This window comes from Protomyctophum parallelum (genome assembly GCF_964188405.1).
Source record: "Protomyctophum parallelum genome assembly, chromosome: 11".
In the NCBI taxonomy this organism is placed as follows: domain Eukaryota; kingdom Metazoa; phylum Chordata; class Actinopteri; order Myctophiformes; family Myctophidae; genus Protomyctophum; species Protomyctophum parallelum.
The window spans coordinates 43,720,108-43,742,809 of NC_139707.1; the positions used below are offsets into that span (position 1 = coordinate 43,720,108).

Genomic DNA, 22,702 nt, shown 5'->3' on the forward strand with positions numbered 1-22,702 from the left:
GGCTGTTGGTAGGGCGTTACACATTTTAGTGGCATAGGAGCTAAATTAATTTAACCCCTTGTTTGAGCCGGATCTGGGTTGAACGTGGATGGTTGAACTCCCCTCTGGAGTTGTGATCGTTGACATTAAGGAAGTATTTTGACATGCAGGTACATATCTTAGTGGTGTAGCGAATCTTGTAGACCAGGCACATTGCAAGTTGCTGTACTCTGTCGTCAACCCTAAAAGTAATTATAGGCCTACGTAGGCTATTATGTACACATAGGGCAGGCTATGTAACAGTCTCTGCACGCACGCATGCGCTCGCACACGCACGCGCGCACACACACACACACACACACACACACACACACACACACACACACACACACACACACACACACACACACACACACACACACACACACTTTAGGTCTGTTACTTTTAAGCACCTGTTTTCATGACAGCTGCTATGCCACAAACAGTATACCTCCTATAGGCCTAATGGAGCAAACACGCATTTGTGTGCACACAGGCATACATAGAAAGAAGGAAAGAAAGTAATAATAAAATGTTTTTTTTTTCCTTTTTATATCAGCTTGGGAGTTGAAAGAAACCCATCCGCCTTTCTTTTTCATTTATTGTGTTGTAAAAAGTGACGTGGTCGTGGTGTTCCACAACTTACAAAGTTCACTTCTGAACTAACTAGATAAATGTGTGATAAGCCGATCATCACAGGGCAGGTATTAAAACACACACACACACACACACACACACACACACACACACACACACACACACACACACACACACACACACACACACACACACACACACACACACACACACACACACACACACACACACACACACGTAGTTCTTTCATTACTTTTTTGGAAAGATATTTTATTTTTGGGTCTTTTTCAACCTTTATTGAACGACAGGATAGGCTGCAATGGAGCCTATCTAGGTCCAGTGTCTGGACCTCCTTGATCACTTTGATGTGTTCCTATGCATGCAAAACATTTAAGCATGTCTGGTTTTCAAGAGCCTTGCGCAAAAAATGACCGGAATCAGAATTTTTACAGGTGCAAAGAAGTTGTTGGTTTCAGAAATAGAAAAAGAGGAACTTTTCGAGTGTGTGTGTGAGCCGGGCACTTCATTGGGTCAAACTTCTGAACGAAAAAATTGAAAAGCCTTGGCTCGAAACGTTGTCAATAGATTACATTGGAGCAGATGAGTGTGCAGATTTGTACATTATTATATTTATGACAGTATATGAATCAGAATGGACATAGAGTTTTGTATTCACCTCTCTCAAGGAGTCTATAACTGGGGAATACTAGTTATATATATTTATTATTTGTTATATTGTATATTTATTATTATCTTTTACTCTTCAGAAGATCTTTGGCATTGCTGATTCATTATTATTGAACGTCATAAGGAAGCTACAGTGGAAATAGGGTTTTTGAGAAGATAAGGCTACCAGTAACTATAGTAAGGCCAAAGGCCACATCCTTATGATCCTTTAACTTACCATAAAGAGTCAAATTAAAAGGGGAGGGCTTAGTCGTCTTTAAAAACGTCAAGAGAATCATAAATACAGCCACAGATAAACAGGAACCAGAGGGACAAACGGTAGAGCAGCAGCACAGGTAAAGGCAATAACAACTTGTATTGTTAAAACAGTGCCTTAGCAATATTCATGTGTTTTCACAGTAGAATAGAAAAGAAGCATAGAATATAATCATGGTGTCTTTCTTCTCTTATAGGTAAAAATGAAGACAATAGCATTGCTCACACTGAGTTTAACAGGTAAACATTTCAACAACAAAAAATTATTATGTTATTTTGGTCATTGTGTACAAGCATAATGAGCTTTACAGGTAAACATTCTATACATTATATTTTTAGAGTTGTTATGAGAAGAGCTGGAGAACTCACTATAATTGTCATGCCGCTGCTTTGTGTCATAGTTAGTACACTAGGTTTATGACATAATCAGGCTAGTTTACTATTAACGACAGACGTTTATGCACGCCCTGTGCAAACTGGTGAGGATTGTGTGTGTGTGTGTGTGTGTGTGTGTGTGTGTGTGTGTGTGTGTGTGTGTGTGTGTGTGTGTGTGTGTGTGTGTGTGTGTGTGTGAATCATAATAATGTCATATTTTAGAACAAGCCGCCCTGGTGGGGTGGGTGAGGGGGTATAAGTTACACATTGTGTACAAGTTACAAGTGTGTGTGTGTGTGTGTGTGTGTGTGTGTATAAAGAGAGAGAGAGAGAGAGGGGGGGGGGAGTTGACAGAGTACCAATACCTAATTTTGTATTTACTTATTTTTTTGAATAAGATTTGTGGGGTAAGATGTTCTCTATCTTGCAGTGGCCTTGGGGATGCCAACCTTTCAGCGTGATATCGCAGAAGAAAGTCCATCCTTACCACAAGGAGACTACAGTCCTGTTGGTGCAGACTGGGTTCCAGTGCAGGGTCATGTGGAGGTGGAGGTCATACTAAGTCCAGAGGAGAAGGACAAATCTTCTGTGCCATCATCAGCTAAAGGGATTCCTCTTGTGGACACAGAGTTAGCTGATGTGCAGCAGGGCCTCCGGATAAACCAGAAGCTAGAGTCTGAAAAGGAAAATCCTGAAGACTGGCATGCTGATGCTGAAGTTTTACCAGAGGTTGCAGTACTAGAGACAGAGGCTCAGTTAGACTCAGAGATTCAGGAGGACCCAGAGTTTCAGATGAATGACGTCCAATTGGATCCAGAGTTTGAACAGGTTGATCCAGAGTTTCAGAATGACGTCCAATTGGATCCAGAGTTTGAACAGGTTGATCCAGAGTTTCAGAATGACGTCCAATTGGATCCAGAGTTTGAACAGGTTGATCCAGAGTTTCAGAATGACGTCCAATTGGATCCAGAGTTTCAGGTGGATCCAGAGTTTCAGATGGATCCAGAGTTTCAGGTTGATCCAGAGTTTCTGATGAATGACGTCCAATTGGATCCAGAGTTTCAGGTGGATCCAGAGTTTCAGATGGACCCAGAGTTTCAGATGGACCCAGAGGTTCAGATGAAAGAAGAAGTCAAGTTGTATCCACAGATGGACAAAGCAGTTTCAGTAGAGTCAGAAGTTCAAGTGGATCCAGAATTTCAGGAGGATCCACAGTTGCAGTCGTGGCATGAGTATGAGATGCAGCTGGAGCCTGAAGTGGAGACTAACCTTGAGGTAGACCTGGTAGAGGAACCAATCGTGGAGTTGAAGCCACTCTCTGAAGACATCATGATTGGAGAGGAGCCTAAGAACAAGTATGAGTTGTCACAGGATGATCTGGCTTTAGAGCCACAGTTCATTCACAGTTTCATGGAACTGGCAGATAAGGGGCTTGAAGGTGAAGAATCAAGAGTCATGAAGGTAGAGCCTGAGTTCACTAATGAAGTCCTTAGATATCAGCCGGTCATGATGGAACTGGACCAGGAACCAAGGGCTTTGGTGGATGAGGAAGGGGAGTTAGCTATGGAGAGTGAGTTCCTACGTGTGTGTGTGTGTGTGTGTGTGTGTGTGTGTGTGTGTGTGGACAGATTAATACTGCATAAACAATATAAAAGCATAATTATCAAAAGGACAAAGGACACTGTACTTAAATCACCTGCAATAAAAATCCTTTGACTGCTGATATTCACAGTTTGACGAGAGACAGTCAATAGAAAATAACAATTACTTGATTACAGGTAGCATGGTAGCATGAACTTTTTGCACCTCACTGAGGCACTGGACAGATTCAATGAAATCAATCAAATGTTATGGAGAATATTTATTTTTAGCCAATATAAAAAATACCACAAAATATAAGTATCATTTATCATTTCTGATTGGTTGTGCAGCATTTTTAGAGACATTTAGAAGCTTCTGAGCTCTAAATATCTGTCAGTCAGTCAGTCAGACAGACAGACAGACAGACAGACAGACAGCTACAGTACAATTAATGAAATGCAATTCCATCTCTTTGCCACAGGGTGGGAGTCTTGCAACGGTGTAGTCTTTGAAGGGAAATGTTACCTGTTCTTCAGAGGACCAAAGCAGGCTGCAGATGCAGAGGCAAGTGATTTTCTACAAATGCATTTCCAAGACATTGATTTATTTTGTCTTTACGCAAAACACTAATTTTAGCACTAGTATCCACAAGTGAATCTTAATATGTAATCTACTGTTCTACAGTTTTTCTGCCAGGAACAATTCCCCAAAGGCCACCTTGCCTCCATCACAAACCACTATATTCACAGAAAAGTGATGAACATGATGCTTCAGCACAATGGGGCATACACACGCACCTGGGTTGGAGGACTACGCTACCTGCAGGTGTGTGTGTGTGTGTGTGTGTGTGTGTGTGTGTGTGTGTGTGTGTGTGTGTGTGTGTGTGTGTGTGTGTGTGTGTGTGTGTGTGTGTGTGGCCATAGCCTGGGTGTAGTAGCCTGCCTGATGCCAGTGTGCATGTTGATATGAAATATTGTCACAAAGCATAAAATACACTGCACATGCTTATATTTCCCGCTTAAATTAACTCCTACAGCAAAATCCTCATCATTAATTCACCCATTTTTAACTTGTTTAACATAAGTTACCAACCGAATTGTCAGAGTTAAGCGACACTGGGGGATTTGACGTGTGTAGCAGCCTATGTGCATGCCTACAGAATGAATAACCTCAGCCTGTATCTCCTCTTTGTCAGACTGGTCGCTTTATCTGGTTGGATGGTGCCCCCTGGGGCTATGCTGATTGGCTGTCCGGTGAACCCAACAACACAGGGAATGTAGAGAACTGTGTGGAGCTGTTGGCACATGGTATGACTCAAAGTCTTCACAATACTGTTGTGACCACCAGTCTTATTCATTTATTATCATATCTTATTTTATTTATTTATCAATATTTTGTACATTAGTTCAATTTCACTGTTATGTTCTTTATTCCTATGCTATTCTTCAGTTACTGTTCACATGTCATTATATTGCTTGTTTAATATAATTTCACTGTTTGAAAAAGATGATTTATGATTGTGGTTATTATATTTCAACTTTCTGCTGCTGCGTTTCTGATCCACAGTTTGTGTGTGTCTTTTTCAGAAAATGGGGGAATCGGGAAATTCAATGATATGCCATGCTGGGACCTTCGGTCGTTCATTTGTTCCTATCCTCTTTAGAAACAACAGCGAATGAATAGAGAAGTGAACCTCAAACCTCATAAATCGACTCCCACAACCTCGACTGTTGGAGCTCCCTCTGTCACAGTTTTATGTTTTGAAATGTTTGTCAAAACATTTACAGTTGGCAGCCTCCGAAATAATGTTAGCCACTATTGAATATTCTATACTCACTCTGTGGAACTTTTAGTAATTAAATTAAATGAAAACAGTATTTGCTTTGTTTCTCAAAAATATTGTAAATACAGCATTCTGTAAATAAAGCAATAAAGACAAGAATAGCCTGTTATTAGGTGTGCTATGATGCCATGCCATGTATGTACCTGTGTTGTGTTGTGTTGTTCTGTTTGGGCCTTAGTTGTGCTCAGGCTTTGGATGAGTGATCATCTTCTTAACACATGAATGGCATCCTGTCCTGATATCTCCCCTGGATTCCAGGGATCCTGGTCTGTTGTGCTGCTGTGCAGGATCAGGAAAGAACCCCTATGGCCTAGAACTGATCTTCACCTGGCAGTGACAACAATCCTCTGGTGGCAAAGATTGCGCACAACCATATTTTTGCATTTAGAGCTCATGGTTTGCCTCACGGTTTTCACGATAATTAATCGTGCTTGGTTGTGTCTAAGTTCCTGCATGAATGTAGCATTGTATGGTAAATGGTGCAATTATATAGCGCCTTTATCCAAGGCGCTTTACATAGATTGTGCATTACATTCACCCCATTCACACACACATTCATACACCTATTGCGGCGGAAGCCATAGGTACCAACCAGCACATCGGGAGCAATTTGGGGTTCAGTGTCTTGCCCAAGGACACTTCGACATGTAGACAGGAGGAGCCGGGATTCGAACCGCCGACCCATGGATCATTGGATGACCTGCTCTACCTCCTGAGCCACAGTCGCTGCTATATTACGATATGCACCTCCCCTTCATCATTAGATGAGCTTAGCACCATTAACTTTCACAGTAAGCCTGCAGGGACCCACATGTTGCTGTGCGGGTATGACTCATTTTCCATTGTCCACAACATCGTTTTCATGAAGATGGGAGGTGGGGATTATCAACTCTCAAGTGAAGAAGACTGACAATATGCTTTATCATTCCATTTGAATTGCCACAATAGAAATCTTGTTTTATATGAAAACCAAAAGAATACAGTCTATAAATGGATAGATTATTATCCAGACAGGTCAAATCACCTAATTAAGTAAAGTGGATTTATTGAGAAGCATGAGCCGATTGTTCTTCTACCAGGAAATTATCTCTGGTGCATAGCTCTGCGCAACGGCATTAGAGATATGGACCAGAGCTACCAGGAAATATGACTTCTAGGTGCAGGAGCTTTACAATGCATTAGCCTACATGGTGCCAGCTACAGTATAGAATTTAATCTTATTTTTAGACTGAGCACATAATCTGATCTGGTGGGTCACAGTTGCTAAAAGAACATATGTGTTCAGTGCCCAACATTAAAACTGGTGGTTTGTCATGCTATTCTGACAACAGTGCACTAAAAGAAATGACATCTTCAATGATATAATGGGACAGCTAGGGACGATGCAACAAGGACAGTAATCCTGCATGGTGATCAGTGTTATGTTTTGAAGAGAAGGGAATTCCTCTGATATCGTGACTGTGTTTAAGTGGTACTTCACGTTGTCACTTCAAGCCATTTTCTAGCTTCATTAGTTGTTCTTTTAAGAGAGAGTGAGAGGCCCGATACTGATGCCCTTTGCTGCATGTCACTCCCCATCTCTCTCTCTCTCCATTTTCTGTCTACCTACCTACTGTATCAATAAAGGCATAAAAAGCCCCCCCCCTCCCCCCCCCAAGAGAGAGAGAGAGAGAGAGAGAGAGAGAGAGAGAGCAGCTGTCCCTGAGTGAGCGACATCGGGTTTACAAACATAATCAGTGGATTATAAATACCACTCCATTCTCATTCAGTCATGAACTTTTGGAAACCAAATCATTTCACCAGTCCTCTTTGCTCTTTCAATAGATACTGGAACGACTTGAACCCAAAGCATCCATAATTATTCTGGGTGGAATATTAGACAACAATTGCAGATCTACAAGCTCACAATACAAGGGTTCATTGCAGATTGTGAGCTTGTAGATCTGCAATTTGTGGTGAATATCTTTGGTGTAGACAGGGGGGGGGGGGGGGGGGGGGGGGGGGTCCAAGTACAGAGAAAATGCAGGTCCAGTAGTCTAGAGGGTTTAAATAAAGCAGTCAACCACACTCCCAACTGTTACAAAGATTCTTACCTCAATATCTACATTTTAACTCAAATAACACCTCCTTGTTAAGCCACTGAAAATATGGCATGCTGATGTTGCATACCTAAAATAATTATGCACAATATAATCGGTAGCAAAATCGGAATCGGCCACATCGGCCATAAAATTGCCATATCGGTATCGGAACAGTCTCAATATAATCCCGATTATTTAGGCTAATCGGTTTTCACCAGCAAAATATTTTAAATCAAAAATAAACTTTGTGTACTCATCTCATTCAGTAGTCATTCAGTTGTGAAAACAGACACTTGGAAAAGAGTATGCTATTTATTGATAGATTGAATACTTTATTAACAGGCTTTGGTCCATGCCTCTAGGGCCTATATAGGCTTGTTTCCATTGTGGTCCTCTGTATAATATAGGATTCGGTCAGAGTCAGTATCGGCAGATATGACCCTGCAAATAATCGGAGATCGGTCATAATTTCATAATCGTGCACCCCTAAAAATAATATGTTATTTTAAAGACCACAAAAGGCAACAAATACAGCTTATTAACAGGGAGCAGGGATATATGTGGAAAATAAAGCATAATAAGGCTTTGATTTAATTTGACTTATCTAAAGAATGTGACTCACACTCACCCCTGTGCATCAACTTACCACCAGTGCCAATGCCGCCCCCCCCCACCCCCCACACACACACACACACACACACATGGGTGTGTCGGAAATTATGCTGTTTCTATAAACGCAAGAGTCCAACACAGAGGAACAGAGACAGAAACGGAGAACCACGTCGAAAACAGATTGCTGCTTCATACAGGTATGTCTTTAAACCTTCCTAACCTTTTAGTGAAACCTTAGATTTGCAGCATGTGTTAACTGAAGTTACTACAGTATAGTCTAATCATTTCGTTCAGAACAGTGTTTTTAATATAGGTTTATTTTGACCTGTAACAGACATGCTGTTATGAAATGTATTCACTTTTTGTCAATATATAATATGGACATAATTGGAGTTTTATTAACACCTTTATATACATGTAAAACATGAAAATATAAATGTTTAATGTATTTCAAAAGAGCACAAACTATTAAATACTAAACTAATATTACAGTGGCAAACTATTTGTGTCATGCTGTACTGACAATAGAGCTTTTACTCCACTGTGTATTTCAGTCTCTTGAAAACATGCCCCTATAAACCAATGACATTCAGTATTTTGAATTATTTGATGTGAATTTATTTTCTTCCTTTTTTCTTTTTTAATTTGTATAGGCTATGATTTATGAGGTGTGATATATGGCTCCACTATCTCATATCTCACTTTTTGGGAATATCACAAAATTATAACAAGATATTATCCAAACTATAACTATAACCAAGTAGTCAAAGTCTACTGCAAGAGAACTGTAAACTATCTTCAACAGCTTAAGTTTATGCTCATGGAGAGGTCATCGACAGCCAGCCAATCCAACCAACAGAGGGATAGTGGGAAGGAAAGAATGATTTTTGTTGCTGGAAGAGACAAGACTCTGAATGACAATCAACTGGTGGAGGAGAGTGACAACGAAGGTAACAGATCTTCAATAAAACATATACTGCTCAAAATTCGCAAGAATAGATAGAAGAACACTTGAACTTGCTCTGGTTATTGTTGTCACGATGTGGTTCTGGAGATGTAGGACTCAGGTGCAGAACGAACCACAGCAAGGCAGGCAGATGAAGTTCAAATGATATTTATTGACTAACACAGGACATACACGGACGGGCTTTACACACCATAACATAAACTATAAACTGACAAGTGAACACTGAATACACTAACACCCAGCGTTGCTTTTTAGCAACAATTTTATTTTATTTAATTACTAAATTATTTAAAAAAAAATCTGTTCTTTTTTCACCTAAACGTCATCAGTGATGTTCATTGCAATGCCATTTCAATGCCATTGGTCATGATATTTGCATATAAATACCCCCCACAGAGGCTGAAATTCACACAAATAAAAAATGTCTGGACATTTTTTAACCTAAGACTTTTGACCTTTACCCTAATAAAAGTAGGTAAAATAATTGTAATATATGTTTTTTTGTGATCATTAGAATGTCTGGAACATGTTTTATTCATTATTGTGAAAGATATCCCCAAAATGTAAATTATTCATTTATTATATTATTATATCATTATTATATAATTATTATAACTTTTTCATCAAACTTTATTTTTTAATTTTTTTTAACATATTTTTTAGTCTTAGTCCTAGTAGTACAAAGTAGTAGTAAGGTTGAAATCTATTTTTTGCAAGTAGAAATTAATGCGGGTGTTAGAGGGTAAAATAGACACAAAGACTAACTAGACACAGGTGCAACATAACTACAAACAACACATGCTTGGCTGACACTAAACAGGACACAGGTGAAATACAATTACAAAGCAGACTGGTGAGACAAGGCAGGAGACACAAAACAAGGCAGACAGGAAATCACAGAACACTACTACAAAATAAAGTACAGAACACAAATACAAGTAATAAGTCCTAAAACACAGACAAAGTCCAAGGGCAGAGGAGCGTACCGTGACAATTGTTTATGAAATATAAAATGTGTGAACATTCTCTTACTGTAAAATCATACTGTGTAACACATGATATAGTACACAGTCAGTAATATCTCTTCATCTCTACATACAGTTGTGGCTGATCGTAAACGTATGGCAGGTGAGGCCCTGGATCGAAGGAATGTCTGGGAACCTAGTGTTTACTATGCACTGGGAAAGGAGTCCTTCGTCTTTGCTGGACATCACATAAGCATCCGAGAGTCTCTGGACACATATGGCGCTCTCATCTGGCCTGGGGTGAGTTTGGAAATGATTGTATAGCACTGATATGTGGCGTTCACAACAAGCCTGCATTCGTAGTGATGATAATGACCATTTTGTTGTGCAGGGAGAGGCTTTGTGCCATTTCTTGGAAAATAACCAGCAACAAGTGAACTTCATGGACAAAGCTGTGCTAGAAATTGGAGCTGGAACTGGTTTGCTGTCCATTGTGTCATGTCTGCTTGGTGAGTCAAGCCTAATTTATACCTCAGACGGCGGCCTCATCCCTCGCCGAAAAGAACAGATTTGCATCAGTTATTCTGGGCATATGACAAAGTATAAATTAGGCTGGAACGACTGTCGGTTTGTGTCTTTCTCTGTTTGTGATGTTTCCTTTCGGGATTTTGTTGCTTTATTGCAGTGGTTTTCAACCAGTGGTCTGGGGACCACCAGTAGTCCTTGAGGGGGTTCCAGGTGGTCCCCAGCTAAATGATGGAGAGTTGGTAACCAAATGGACCCTTGTTAGATCTTTAAAAGGATCCCTGGCTAATAAGACAAATATGCCTTAAAACATTATCTCTGGGTCGTCCTCAGACGAGCCTTCAATCATCGCTTCCAGTCATCACAGTTCTCCAAACCAGGTGTCTAGTCTTATGCACTCTTTACCTGATCAGAGCGGCTATTTAAATCTGCCTACAGCCTACCTGCTCATTCATGGCTTCTCTCCTGCTGTGCGGTCGCCCGCCGCTGCTGTCTCCCTGCCTCTCTCGCTGCTAACCTGCTGCTCATGAAGTTTTTGCAAATTCCACCGCCTCCCCAGCATCCACCTGTATACAGGCTCTGTTTCTAGATCTCCCTGCATGGGGGTCTTATTCATTCCCTGTAATTCTTAATTACATTGTTAATGTTACAGGGAATGAATAGGGACAGAGCCCCGACGCCAATCTATGCTTCATATATCTATGCACAATTATGCTCAATACGGTATTCTAAATTCACTCTAAGAGTTGTCTGACTGAAATGTTAGTATGGGACGTCCTCGTGACCGGTGCCCATGTGTTGGTTCCCACAGCACCAGTTTGCTGGCTGGCAACTTCTGGTGTCTTTGGCAGTGTCCTGCAAGTCTCATTCTCTTGGCTGCTATTTTGTCGCTCAACCTGAATATTCTAGCATACAGATTCTCGTTGGTAACATGTGTATCTTGCTGATGTTGAGCACTACACGTAACATTCTGGTGTAGCACCCGTCTAGAGCCTTCTGCAGAGTTGGCTTCAGGGTCCAGCGTTCACTGCCATATACTGTAGGACAGCGGTTCCCAAACCTTCAGTGGTCCAGCCCTATGGAATGTATGGAATGCACATGCTAATAAAAAAGTATAATGTTTTACGGAATATTTGTCTTAGCCAGGGATCCTTTTAACTCTTGAGAGTGTGTCGTATATTAGAAACACAACTAAACTGACTAAACTAGAGAAGACTGGAGTTCTCTAAAGCAAACTTGTAGACTGTGAAAACCTTGTCAAAGCATCAGATGATCGGATGAAGAAACGCATGCAGGCAGAGAGAGATTTTCCTCGGAGTGTGATGTACCGTTTATTGAATCAAAGACAGAGTCCAGAATGACAAAATAGCATAGCTTCCCGCGGGCCGCGGCCATGGGTGGCCCGCGGAACACACAGACTGCCTGACCGTGTGGCTAGCAGTGGGAGAAATTTAGCATTATTTTGTCTTATTTCTCCCACACCTGACAGAGCCTCAAAGAGTAAAAGAACAATGCCTGCCCACAGGGTACTTGGCTGAGTGATTGCTCTCAGACCTGCATACGTCTTGACTAGACAATTGACTTGACAGAAATGTATAGTTGACCCTTTGACATAGACATAGCCTATAGTTATTATGAATATTATGAAATATGGATACCACAAGTGTAACATCCATTTGGTTTCATTTTACGCTCCCAAGAGTTCAATACTGTTAAACATCTGCATAACTATTACTTCATTAACTATAATCTACACAATTACAGTATGTAGAATAATAAAAATTTTTATCAACGTTTGCCTGTTGGTACTCTATTCACCATCAAAGCATGAAATTGTGGACAAAATCTTATAATATTCGAAGTCTTGTGTCTGAGAGGCTAAATGTCATCAAATGGTGGTCTGTGGCTTAAATGCCGAATAAATAATGGTCCTTGACATGAACGGGGTTGAAAACCACTGCTTTATTGTAAAAGACAGCGTCTTTCCTCAGGTGCCTGGGTAACAGCCACTGACCTGCCGGACATCCTGTCTAACCTGTCCTTTAACCTCTCAAGAAACACCAAGGGTCGCTGCCGTTACACACCCCAGGCACTGGCCCTTTCCTGGGGTCAAACCCTGGAACGGGATTTCCCACACACTTCTTGCCACTACGACTACGTGCTAGCAGCAGATGTGGTCTATCACCACGACTGCCTCGACGACCTGCTGGCAACGATGCGTCACTTCTGCCGACCAGGCAGTGGAACAACACTGTTGTGGGCCAATAAGGTTCGGTTCCAATCAGACCTGAGGTTCACAGAGAGTTTTAATAACAGTTTCCACACCACACTGCTCTCTGACCCACCGCAGGAGGGGGTGAAGATATACAGGGCCACTGCAAAGGAATGAGGGAGAGGCGATAGGAGATATGAGTGAGTGGATGGGAAAACAACATATTGGGTAAACTAGTACAGCAAAAAGAATGACAGTTGAACTTCTCTGAGCTTTGATATAATGCTTAAATTACATTTCAACCTGGCTCTTCTAACCTCTGCAACAGAAGGGAGAAAAGGTCTAAACACTAAATCTTTATGATTAGTTAAGCCATTTTATTTGCCATATTATTTCATACATTTGGTGTTTTTTGATGTAACACTTTCATAAATAAAATGCTTTGCCTCTAAACAATTTGTGGAAAATGTCAAGTAAATTCACATAGCGCCTCTATTTACTAGCCTGCACTAAAGCTTTATCAAAGGTGCTCTGACATTTATGCATAGAACAAATGAAAAGGAAGGGCAGGAAAACATAAGACAATTTCTCTTTCACAAATATGAAAGAGTATAAATAGAGTGTCTATTTGACAACTGTTTTAATCAAATGTTTTGTGAAATCTAGGAAACTCAGAAATTCAGAAATAGACATTTCTCAATTTCAAAAAATAGAAATTCAGCTCAATTTAAAGAAAACAAATACATTAAATGGCTTTAAAGGGGTACTGCACTTTAACATTTTTGGGGGATCATTTTATCGTCTACTCAGGCTTTTGTGAACACCCCAGTTTTTAAGTTGCTCGATTCAGTGTTTAGATATTTGTTTTATCAGACACTTTACCCTACAAACTTCATTTATTGTAATTCATGTTTTTATTGTAAACAAAAAAAAAAGTAATTTCCCCAAACAAATATTAAAAATAGAGGAAGTAATTGAAGAAACATGGCCGAGCCATGGACAAGTGTTTTCAATGAATCTGTCATGGTTAAAATGGAGTTTGAAGTTACAATGGATTTGTATAGGAAGGGGCGTGCCGCGTGTGTGACAAAATGAATATCAAATACTGAATATCAATACAGAATACTGAATTGAGCAACTTAAAAACTGTCTGTGGTACTCCCAAATGCCTGAGTAGATGATAAAATCACCCTTTTTAAAATAGTAGTTTAAGTGCAAACTAGAAGACATGAGATGAGGTAATAACCCATGAAATGACATGCTAGAGAGAGCATCTGTTTATCAGTTCACAGGACACAGATACCCCCAACTAACATAAAACTTATAATACACATCTTGCATTGTGAAACCAGAAGCATTGGTACCCAAAAATGGACATGCACACATGCACGAACAAAATGCATACACATACAAGACATACAAAGCATGTCTTAAGGTGATAAACTCAATCAAAAAATAAAGTTATTATGCAGGGCCCTAATTAGCTTAGAAACACCAACACCTCCGTATGGTGTCATCTTTTAGCAGGATGCAGTATTGCATTTTAACTCCCACATGTCACAAATGTCAATGAATGCCTCTTTTTCACCTATATAACATTGCAAGAATCAGACACATTCTGCCTCAAAAAGATGGAGCAACACTGTCCATGCGTTTGCTAAATACAGACTTGATTATTGCAATTCCATATTATCAGGCTACCCCGACAAGTCTCTGAAGACTCTCCAGCTGATCCAGAATGCTGCTGCATAGGTTCAAGGTTCTTTGTTATTTGTCTCCCGAGGAAGACATTTGTCTTAGACAAAGGGCCCGCATAAGTGTAGCCCTTATGTCCATGTCGCCGCAGTGCAGCGCATGTGCACTGTAAAGAGCAAGGAAAATAATTGTCTCCCATATCAGCTTCTCTGCAATGGCTCAAAGTAAAATCCAGAATATAATTGATATCGTCTCATAGACGATATGAATAAATAAGACGATGGTGCCCTTAGGCACCATCGTCATGCCAGAACATTGCAGTCAAGAATGCATTCCTACTTTTTCCCAATTCACTCCAGGAGGCAGACTCTAAGAGTAGGATTAAAAATGTACTTTTTGACTAACTTTATAGTCCATAGTTAATCTTCCCACTTCACTGACCTCCTTTTTTATGTATTGATGTCCCATCGATGCGTGTTAATAAATGGACTTCTTCACCAGAGTTTCTGGCTTTCTTATCTACAGGCTTCCATGAATAGAGATTGTAGCAGATCGAGGATTTCCATGGCCTATGGCTGCAGACATACAGTTGTTGCTGTTTGTGTGTCTCTCTCCCTCCCTCTCTCTCTCTCAACCCCACGGTTCAAAGTAGATGGCACTAGCCCACCTAGAGACCGGTCCTTTTCAAGGTTTTCTTTATAGAATAAACAGAAGAAAGATGTGTGTGGTACTGGTATGGTATCTAATAAAATACTGTAGTGGCTATCATGTTTTTACTGGAACAAACAGGGACCGGAGGGACGAGACTGTCCGCTAGTTGTGTGGCTGTCACCATTTTCTCTTGTGGAAACTAGAAACACTCAAATATCGTGGCAGTAGTGTCAGTATACCAGAGAAGCCAACTCCAGCAAAGCTTATGGTTGTTAAACACATAAGTTAGAATTCATTGTCATATACCGATAGCAGCACCTATTTGTCCAGGAGCTTATTGGTATTTTGGTTCAGACCAATTACGAACCGTTACCAAATTGGCACTCGTTCTCGGTACCCCCTCCCCAGCTATGTGTGGGTTTGGTTTGGGGGGAGCATTGACCGCATCACTCTATGACACACAGCAGGTAGATGACTTGGCGTCTCCATCTCCCGTTGACTGATCCCCAGCAGGAAGGCTGCCATCAGGGTTCCACAGGTTGAGCTCCCCGTAGATTCCGGTCTCGATCATTTCCTCCTGCCAGGGTATGGAGATGTTCCCTGAAGAGAACTCATCAAAGAAGATGAGGTCAGGATTGTCTATGACCACTCCCTTCACTGAGGAGAATTCCCCGACAGCATCTAGACCCTTGGCATACACAACTCTAGAGTCAGGGACGAAAGGTGGAGGCAGGATACCTAAGGACAAGAAACAGAGCAAATCCAACATATCAGACAAACGTGATCTAATGTGCTATGGACACAGCAAAAAAAAACCATCAAGATTTGTGGAAATGTGAGGCATCAGAGAATATAGTACCTGCGTTCAGTTTCCTCCAGTTGATATCACCGAAGAAAGGGTCTGCTCTGATCGCATCACAGGTTCCATCCTTAAAGCCCAGTCTCTTTTCCACGTCTGCGATAAGGAGCGCTTGACAGAAGGCCTTTGTATTTTTATTGAATTTGTCATTTTCATATTCCACCTCCTTGGTCAGGATTCGTTCCTTCCATTGTTCACGCTCAAGCTGGATGATAAAGCAACAAGGGAAAATCACAGAATGTCAGAAAGACTTTCAAATCTATGCCCTGAGTAAAATGAAGGTCTGAACAAAACATTCAGGCCAGTCAAGGCGTTACCTTTTCCCCCTTGGTCCTGAAGGGGTTCCTAGCTGCAATGAACTCATACAATGTCACCCCGAGGCAGAAGTAGTCCACGCAGTAGTCATATTTATCACCGCCTAGCATTTCTGGTGGCATGTACCCTGCAGGGTGGAAATTAAGATATTAGACAGCTGTAGGTGTAGGCTACTCCCTCTTTCTTTGCTGTTTCGCCAAAGTGGGCGTGGTTACATGGCTATAAGAGCGTCGCAGTCCCGCCCCCTCCCGAGACCCAGAAGTGAATTCCCTGTTAACTTTTCTCATAGACTTTTCAAAAAGTATTTATATAAAGACGTTCACACCGCGGACAAAGCCAACTCGCGTTGTGACAAATCATGACAGTAAACACAATGTTTTGGGCCGATCAAATCATTTGTAAGAAGAAAAACATGGCAGGTTACAACACTTTTTGTTTTGTTTCTTGTTCACTTTCTCTGTGACTGTCGGCGGCGTCTGCCATGATTGGGGTCTTGGTCTATCGATAAATGTGTGTATTCTGTGTTCATGTCAAGGTGCGGGTTTGTCAAATAGAATCAGAGAATCACTGTGTTTACTTATTCATAACCATACTATTAAATGTTTCCCTTAAAAAACGGCACTATCCACATTTAAATCATTGAATCACATCGTATCATCTATGAATGAACCAATCAATATATCCCATGTATCGTATCGTCAACCATGTATTGTGATGCGTATCGTATTGCTGTTAAAATGTATCGTTACACCCCTAATGCCTAACCCTAACCTTAAAGAAAGGAAAAGAAGCAAGCACTCAGTTGAGTAGTTCAAAGTGATAGAGTCTCGGGTGCACGGTTCAGGTAGATACAGTACATAGAAAAGAATACCAGCACTCACATTGTATCCAATAGGATTCTTTTTTTTTATTTTCAGCGTTCCCCCAGCAACAAGCAAACATGAGATGCGATTTACACTGTGTCTACTCAGCGTGAATATCAGATTTACGCTGAGAAAGGCCTCTGAAATAAAACAAGAATCCTATTGGATAGAACGTGAGTGCTGGTATTCTCTTCTATGGACTAACCCTAATCCTAACCTTAACCTCACAAAAACGATGCCTAAAATGAACCTCAGAACCACTCCTACTTAGGCGAAACACCAAAGAAAAAGGGAGTCTCGTAAGCTACCACTGTTAGTTAAAGGTATATTCAGTGATTTCACTTAATTCAAATATCACTTATTTTTTTGTTTTGTTGTGATAATCCTCCCTACTATAGAGTGTGCTGGCCATATAAGGAGTTCCTCCCTGTCCCCAGTTAACCCCTGGGGGTCAAAAAACCGTAGGTTTCGTTTTTGACTCTCTATCCTGATTGGACGAAAGGCTGGGTCCCACAGCCAAAAACGAAACCTAAGGTTTTTTGAGTGAAATCACTGAATATACCTTTAATAGTAAACACTGTTGTTGAGTGATCAAAAATACTTCATCGTACTGTCATACTGTATAAAACCAAGAACATGACTCTGCTTAATAGTTTTGCAGATACAAGAGGTGAGACAAACCTGGAGTTCCGGCATAGCCCTTGGTGTGTGTAGCACCTTCTTTTAACTCTAGAGCAAGACCCAAGTCAGATATACGCACATTCCCTAATGGAAGAAAGAAAAGCACGCGCACGCACACACGCACACGCACACGCACACGCGCACGCGCACACACACACACACACACACACACACACACACACACACACACACACACACACACACACACACACACACACACACACACACACACACACACACACACACCCACACAAACACACACACACACACACACACACACACACACACACACACACACACACACACACACACACACACACACACATAAATAAATACATCTCGCACACAAATGTTGCGCAGATATGTATATGTTATTGAGCTTGCCTCAAGATACTGTAGTTACCTTCATTGTCAAGCAGCACGTTTTCTGGTTTGAGATCTCTGTAGATGATTCTCTTCTGGTGGAGGTGCTCTAGGCCTTGGATGATCTGGGCAATGTAGTAACAGGCTCTGGGCTCATTAAACCCCGGGTTTGCCTCATCCACCAAGTAGACATGGTACCTAAAGTGATTTGGGAATGAGAGAATGTTACCCTTTTGTTTATAAAATGTCTGCAATGTATAGAGACTTGAATATGTACATAGATAGCAGAGAAAGTTGTAACACTCTTGTTTCTATGAGCTGTAGCAGAAATAGTCTAATCTGTTGCGCGGTGCTTTGCTGAGATAAAGTCCTGGCCCTGCATCCTAGACAAATTGTATAATTGAAAGCAATAATAACTAGAAAAAGTGCCCTTCCGGGCACAGGTCTCCACCAGGTTATCCACAGATCCGTGCAGTTAGAGGTAAAAACACTTTTCGGCCAGTTATAGCGCCACCTTGAGGCTGAGTTGAAATTGTTCATGTGGCATTTCGTCCTCGGCCTAGTGGGAATGTGGGTGCACAATTTCACGGAAATCACGCGATGTGTTCATGATTTGCAGCATTTTGTTTGAAACTGAGCACTCCTGTGAACTTTGGAAGCCAATCTTAACCAATCAGGATGGAGTCTGATAAATCTGAAAGACCCGTTTCGTTGAATGGCTCTAGAGAGACTGTGTACCAATTTGCGTGATGTTTGGACAAAATCTGTAGGTGTACTGTGCAAAAACTTGTTTAGCACAAAGCGGCCTCCTGGTGGCGCTATAACAGGCCGTTCTGGAAAGTTTGGGGCAGAGGTTCATGGTTGGCATCCAGGGAGTGTGTGTGCAAAATATGGCATCGACCGGGTTAACGGTGGCCGAGATTAGCTGTTCACGGACACACGGACGGACGGACGGACGGACACACACACGGACGGACGGACACGCGGACGGACGGAGTGCAAAACATACTCTCCCCACATGCCTTCGGCCTGGTGGAGACAATAAATAATGCAACTTTTTTTTGGGGGGGGGGGGGGGGTTTATACATTTGTATTTTGTCAAATCGGTATGGTAGAGCAGTGTTTCCCAACCAGTGTTGGTGTTCCATGTTAGATGACAAAGTATGTTAGAGTATGTTAAAACGACACAAATTTTGACCTGAAGGTCAAAAATGTCAATTCTCCCCAGAGCAAGTATAGGCATTAGCTCAGTGGTAATAATGTTAATCTAAGTACTTGCGCAGGAGGACCAGGGTTCAAATCTGGGTTAGAGTTAAGGGGTCACCACTCATTAATAACATGGTTAAAATGGAGTTTGACGTTTCAATGGGTTTATATAGGAAGGGGGCATGTCTGATCAAAGGCATATCAAATATCTAAACACTGAATCAAGCAACTTAAAAATGGTCTGGGGTGCTCACAAAGGCCTAGACTCTAGAGGTTAAAATGACACTAAACATGTTTGAAAGTGAAATATCCCGGCTTTACTCCAATAGAAATATTGTGGAAGGGCCTTAAGTGAGCAGCTCCTGTGAGGAAACCCACCAACAGTTTAAACTGTTCTGTATGGACGTATGGGTTTAAATTCCTCCAAGCCAATAGGATAGGACAGTTAGAACAACCTTTTAGCTGCAGCTGCTGCACAAGGCGGTCACACCAGTTATACTGAAAGCAAAAGGTTCACATACTTTTGCCACTCACGGTCATAGATATATAATGTTGGGATAATCTTCCGGAATACATGATCTATGCCCTCCCAGTTGTTTAATTGGGTTTATCTTTTTTTAGGCCTGTGAAAATCTGGTCTTTAGGTCATTCTCAAAACGTTCACAAACTTCCAAGCATCACCGCGAATTACCTTTGTTCCTGCATTTCTCTTATAACTATGTAGAGAAGCTAGTTATGTGTTGTTTAACTCAATTGTGATTTTGCTTTAAAAGAAACCACACAATTTTATTTGATTTAAGTTGATTGATTAATATCTTGTTTAAATGCAGCATAATTACACCTTCATTATGAATTAATGAGTTAATTTGATTAAAGTAAGTTGATTGGTGCCATTAGCTCTGAGTGGTGGGACTGGTTGTCATTGTTGATCGTCATGCGGACTGGGTTTCCACAGATACTCAGAATCAACATTAACTATATAATGGATTATTATCGTTATGCCATTTCATTGCAAACATTTGTAGGTACTTTCTGCCCCATTGAAGTCCATAGATGAAATAACCGCATAGTAATGGGGTAATAAGAAGGGGGAAAAAATTGTTTTAACTGTCTCCCACTTGCATGGCTGTGTTGTGTTTGTGCTTTTAAGTGTTATTTTGCATCAGACTTGTGAAGTTACTTGAGATCTCCTCCGTTCATGATGGTCATAACCAGACAGAGCTCCTCCTTGGTCTGGAAAGCATATGCCAAAGACACAATGAAGCGACTGTGAACCCTGGCGAGAATATTCTTCTCCACCATTGCCCCCTGCAGGAGAAGATTATGATCAACAACACTGAACAAAGTATGTCAACAAGACCTTTTCTTGTGTTTAAAATGCAAAGTGAACATTGTGCAGACATGGCTCATAGGGTCAAATGGGTGTGTTGGTGGAATACGTGCCTACTTAAGTACATTTTTGTCATCTTGTGAAACTATTTGGGAAATATGAATGCATTTCATGATGACCCCAGATGAGTCAAGGGCAACATATAATCATGCCACACAGTTCCATTCAGACCGGCTTTCCACTAAAGCTCTCAGTAATCACTCTATCCCCGTCTCAGTGTTTAATACCATGAGCTAAGGCCAGAAGAGAGGGAGGACAAACATGATTAAGTCCTATCATACTATATATCCTGCTCATTGCAGATCATTCTGGAACTGAACAGGCATATACATAACATAATATACATGTTTTTGGACCAGGCAAACACTGTAAATAAAATAATGTCTGGGAGGAAAAAAGGAGATGAAAATATACACCTACTTAATATTAACGAACACATTTCAGTTCCATTTTTAAATAATGCTTAAAGGGATATTTCACTTTCAAAAAAACTTTTGGTCATTTTATCGTCTACTCAGGCTTATGTGAAAACCCCAGACAGTTTTTAAGTTGCTTGATTCAGTATTTAGATATTCGATATTCTTTTTAGCGCCCCACCCCCTTCCTATACAAACCCATTATAACTTAAAACTCCATTTTAACCATGATAGATTCATCGAAAACACCCAACCTTTTTTCTATTGACTGTCCTTCTAATACGCGAGGGGGCCGTGGATTTTCGTTCACGGTTTTCATATCTTTTTTATAATTCTTTTTTATTTTGTGAGTGGAGCTGGAGGAGGTTCTTTTCCAAAAGAATTATTAAAAATAAATGAAAACAGTAAATGATGAATCTATCATGGTTAAAATGGAGTTTGAAGTTATAATGGGTTTGTATAGGAAGGGGGCGGGGCAGCTCAAATGAATATCAAATATCTAATTACTGAATCAAGCAACTTAATAACTGCCGGGGGTGTACACATTAGCCTGAGTAGACGATACAATGACCAAAAGTTTTTTTGAAAGTGAAATATCCCTTTCATTACATTTCATTTCCTGTCCCATGGCACATTTTAGCCTTTATGCCTGATTTGGACACACCTAATAAATAGTGGCCTCTTATGCCAGTGTTCCTCCCTGCAAATACAATATATTATTTCACATAAATGATAAAATCATGCCATTATAATTACTCACTTCAGTGATCTATGGTTAAGTAACCAGCCACTTCTAGAGACTTTAAGTAATGATGGGACAAGTTCAAGTTCAACAGTTGTTTGTCTTACCTCAAAGCCATTCCTCTTCTTCAGCCTCTTTTTGCCGAGCTTCTTAGTAGCATATAGTTTCCCTGTGGCCTTCATCTGACAGGCAGACACCTCCCCGAACCCCCCTCTCCCAAGCACACGAAATTCCAGAAACCAGTCGTCATCCATGGGTTGACTCTCCAGCCATTTCCACTGCGTGTACCTCTTCAGGAACACGCTCTCCAGGAATAACTTATATGGGTCCGCACGCAGAAAATCCAGAACTGAGGCCAATGTTGGGGCAAACAGTCCATCCGAGGCAGTCCCTTGGTCTTGTTTCGCCTTGGCTGTGATGTCTGCCGGTAGGAAGGAACAGAGTCGCTTGCCAGCGGGTTCCATGTAGCGTTCAACAATCTTGGTGGCCTTCTGCAACCTGTTGGCGTCTTCCTCTAGGTCGTATTCCTCAATGTCCCTCCAGAGAGAAGACGCGTTTTTGTAGTCTGGCTTTGCTTCCAGGAATTCTCTGAACAGGCGCTTGCCAATAGGTTGATCCATGCAGAGTGTTTCGAAGGACAAATCCAATTTATTCTTCAGGCCTTCACATACGCCGATTGCAGGAAGCTTGAGGCGGGAAAGGTACTTCTTGTCTCGTGCAGCTGCCGCGCTGCCATCAACGCTCCCGCGGGCAGAAATGTAGGCAGAATTGGCTACCACTGTGGTTAGGCTACCCAAATCCAT

At 41.1% G+C, this 22,702-nt stretch overlaps 2 protein-coding genes across 3 annotated transcripts; one reads left to right on the forward strand and one right to left on the reverse strand.

The window, feature by feature from the left end:
* The first annotated feature begins 8,207 nt into the window (after positions 1–8,207).
* Positions 8,208–13,159, forward strand: LOC310866447 (protein-lysine methyltransferase METTL21C-like). Of its 2 annotated transcripts, none has more exons than XM_083776064.1 (5): positions 8,208–8,246; positions 8,855–8,999; positions 10,118–10,281; positions 10,373–10,490; positions 12,498–13,159. In XM_083776064.1, the coding sequence occupies exons 2-5, from the start codon at positions 8,864–8,866 to the stop codon at positions 12,893–12,895; spliced, it is 816 nt and encodes a 271-aa protein (XP_083632190.1). In that variant the 5' UTR covers positions 8,208–8,246; positions 8,855–8,863; the 3' UTR covers positions 12,896–13,159. The 2 variants fall into 2 exon arrangements, with proteins under 2 accessions (XP_083632190.1, XP_083632191.1); XM_083776065.1 differs by having other exon boundaries at positions 8,216–8,246; positions 8,889–8,999.
* A 2,356-nt stretch (positions 13,160–15,515) lies between these two features.
* grk1a (G protein-coupled receptor kinase 1 a) lies at positions 15,516–22,702 on the reverse strand (the record flags this gene model as incomplete). The annotated part of the gene is made up of 7 exons (XM_083776813.1): positions 15,516–15,802; positions 15,924–16,128; positions 16,241–16,365; positions 17,783–17,866; positions 18,186–18,343; positions 20,532–20,659; positions 22,007–22,702. 7 exons carry the CDS (start codon positions 22,700–22,702, stop codon positions 15,516–15,518), a joined length of 1,683 nt encoding a protein of 560 aa, XP_083632939.1.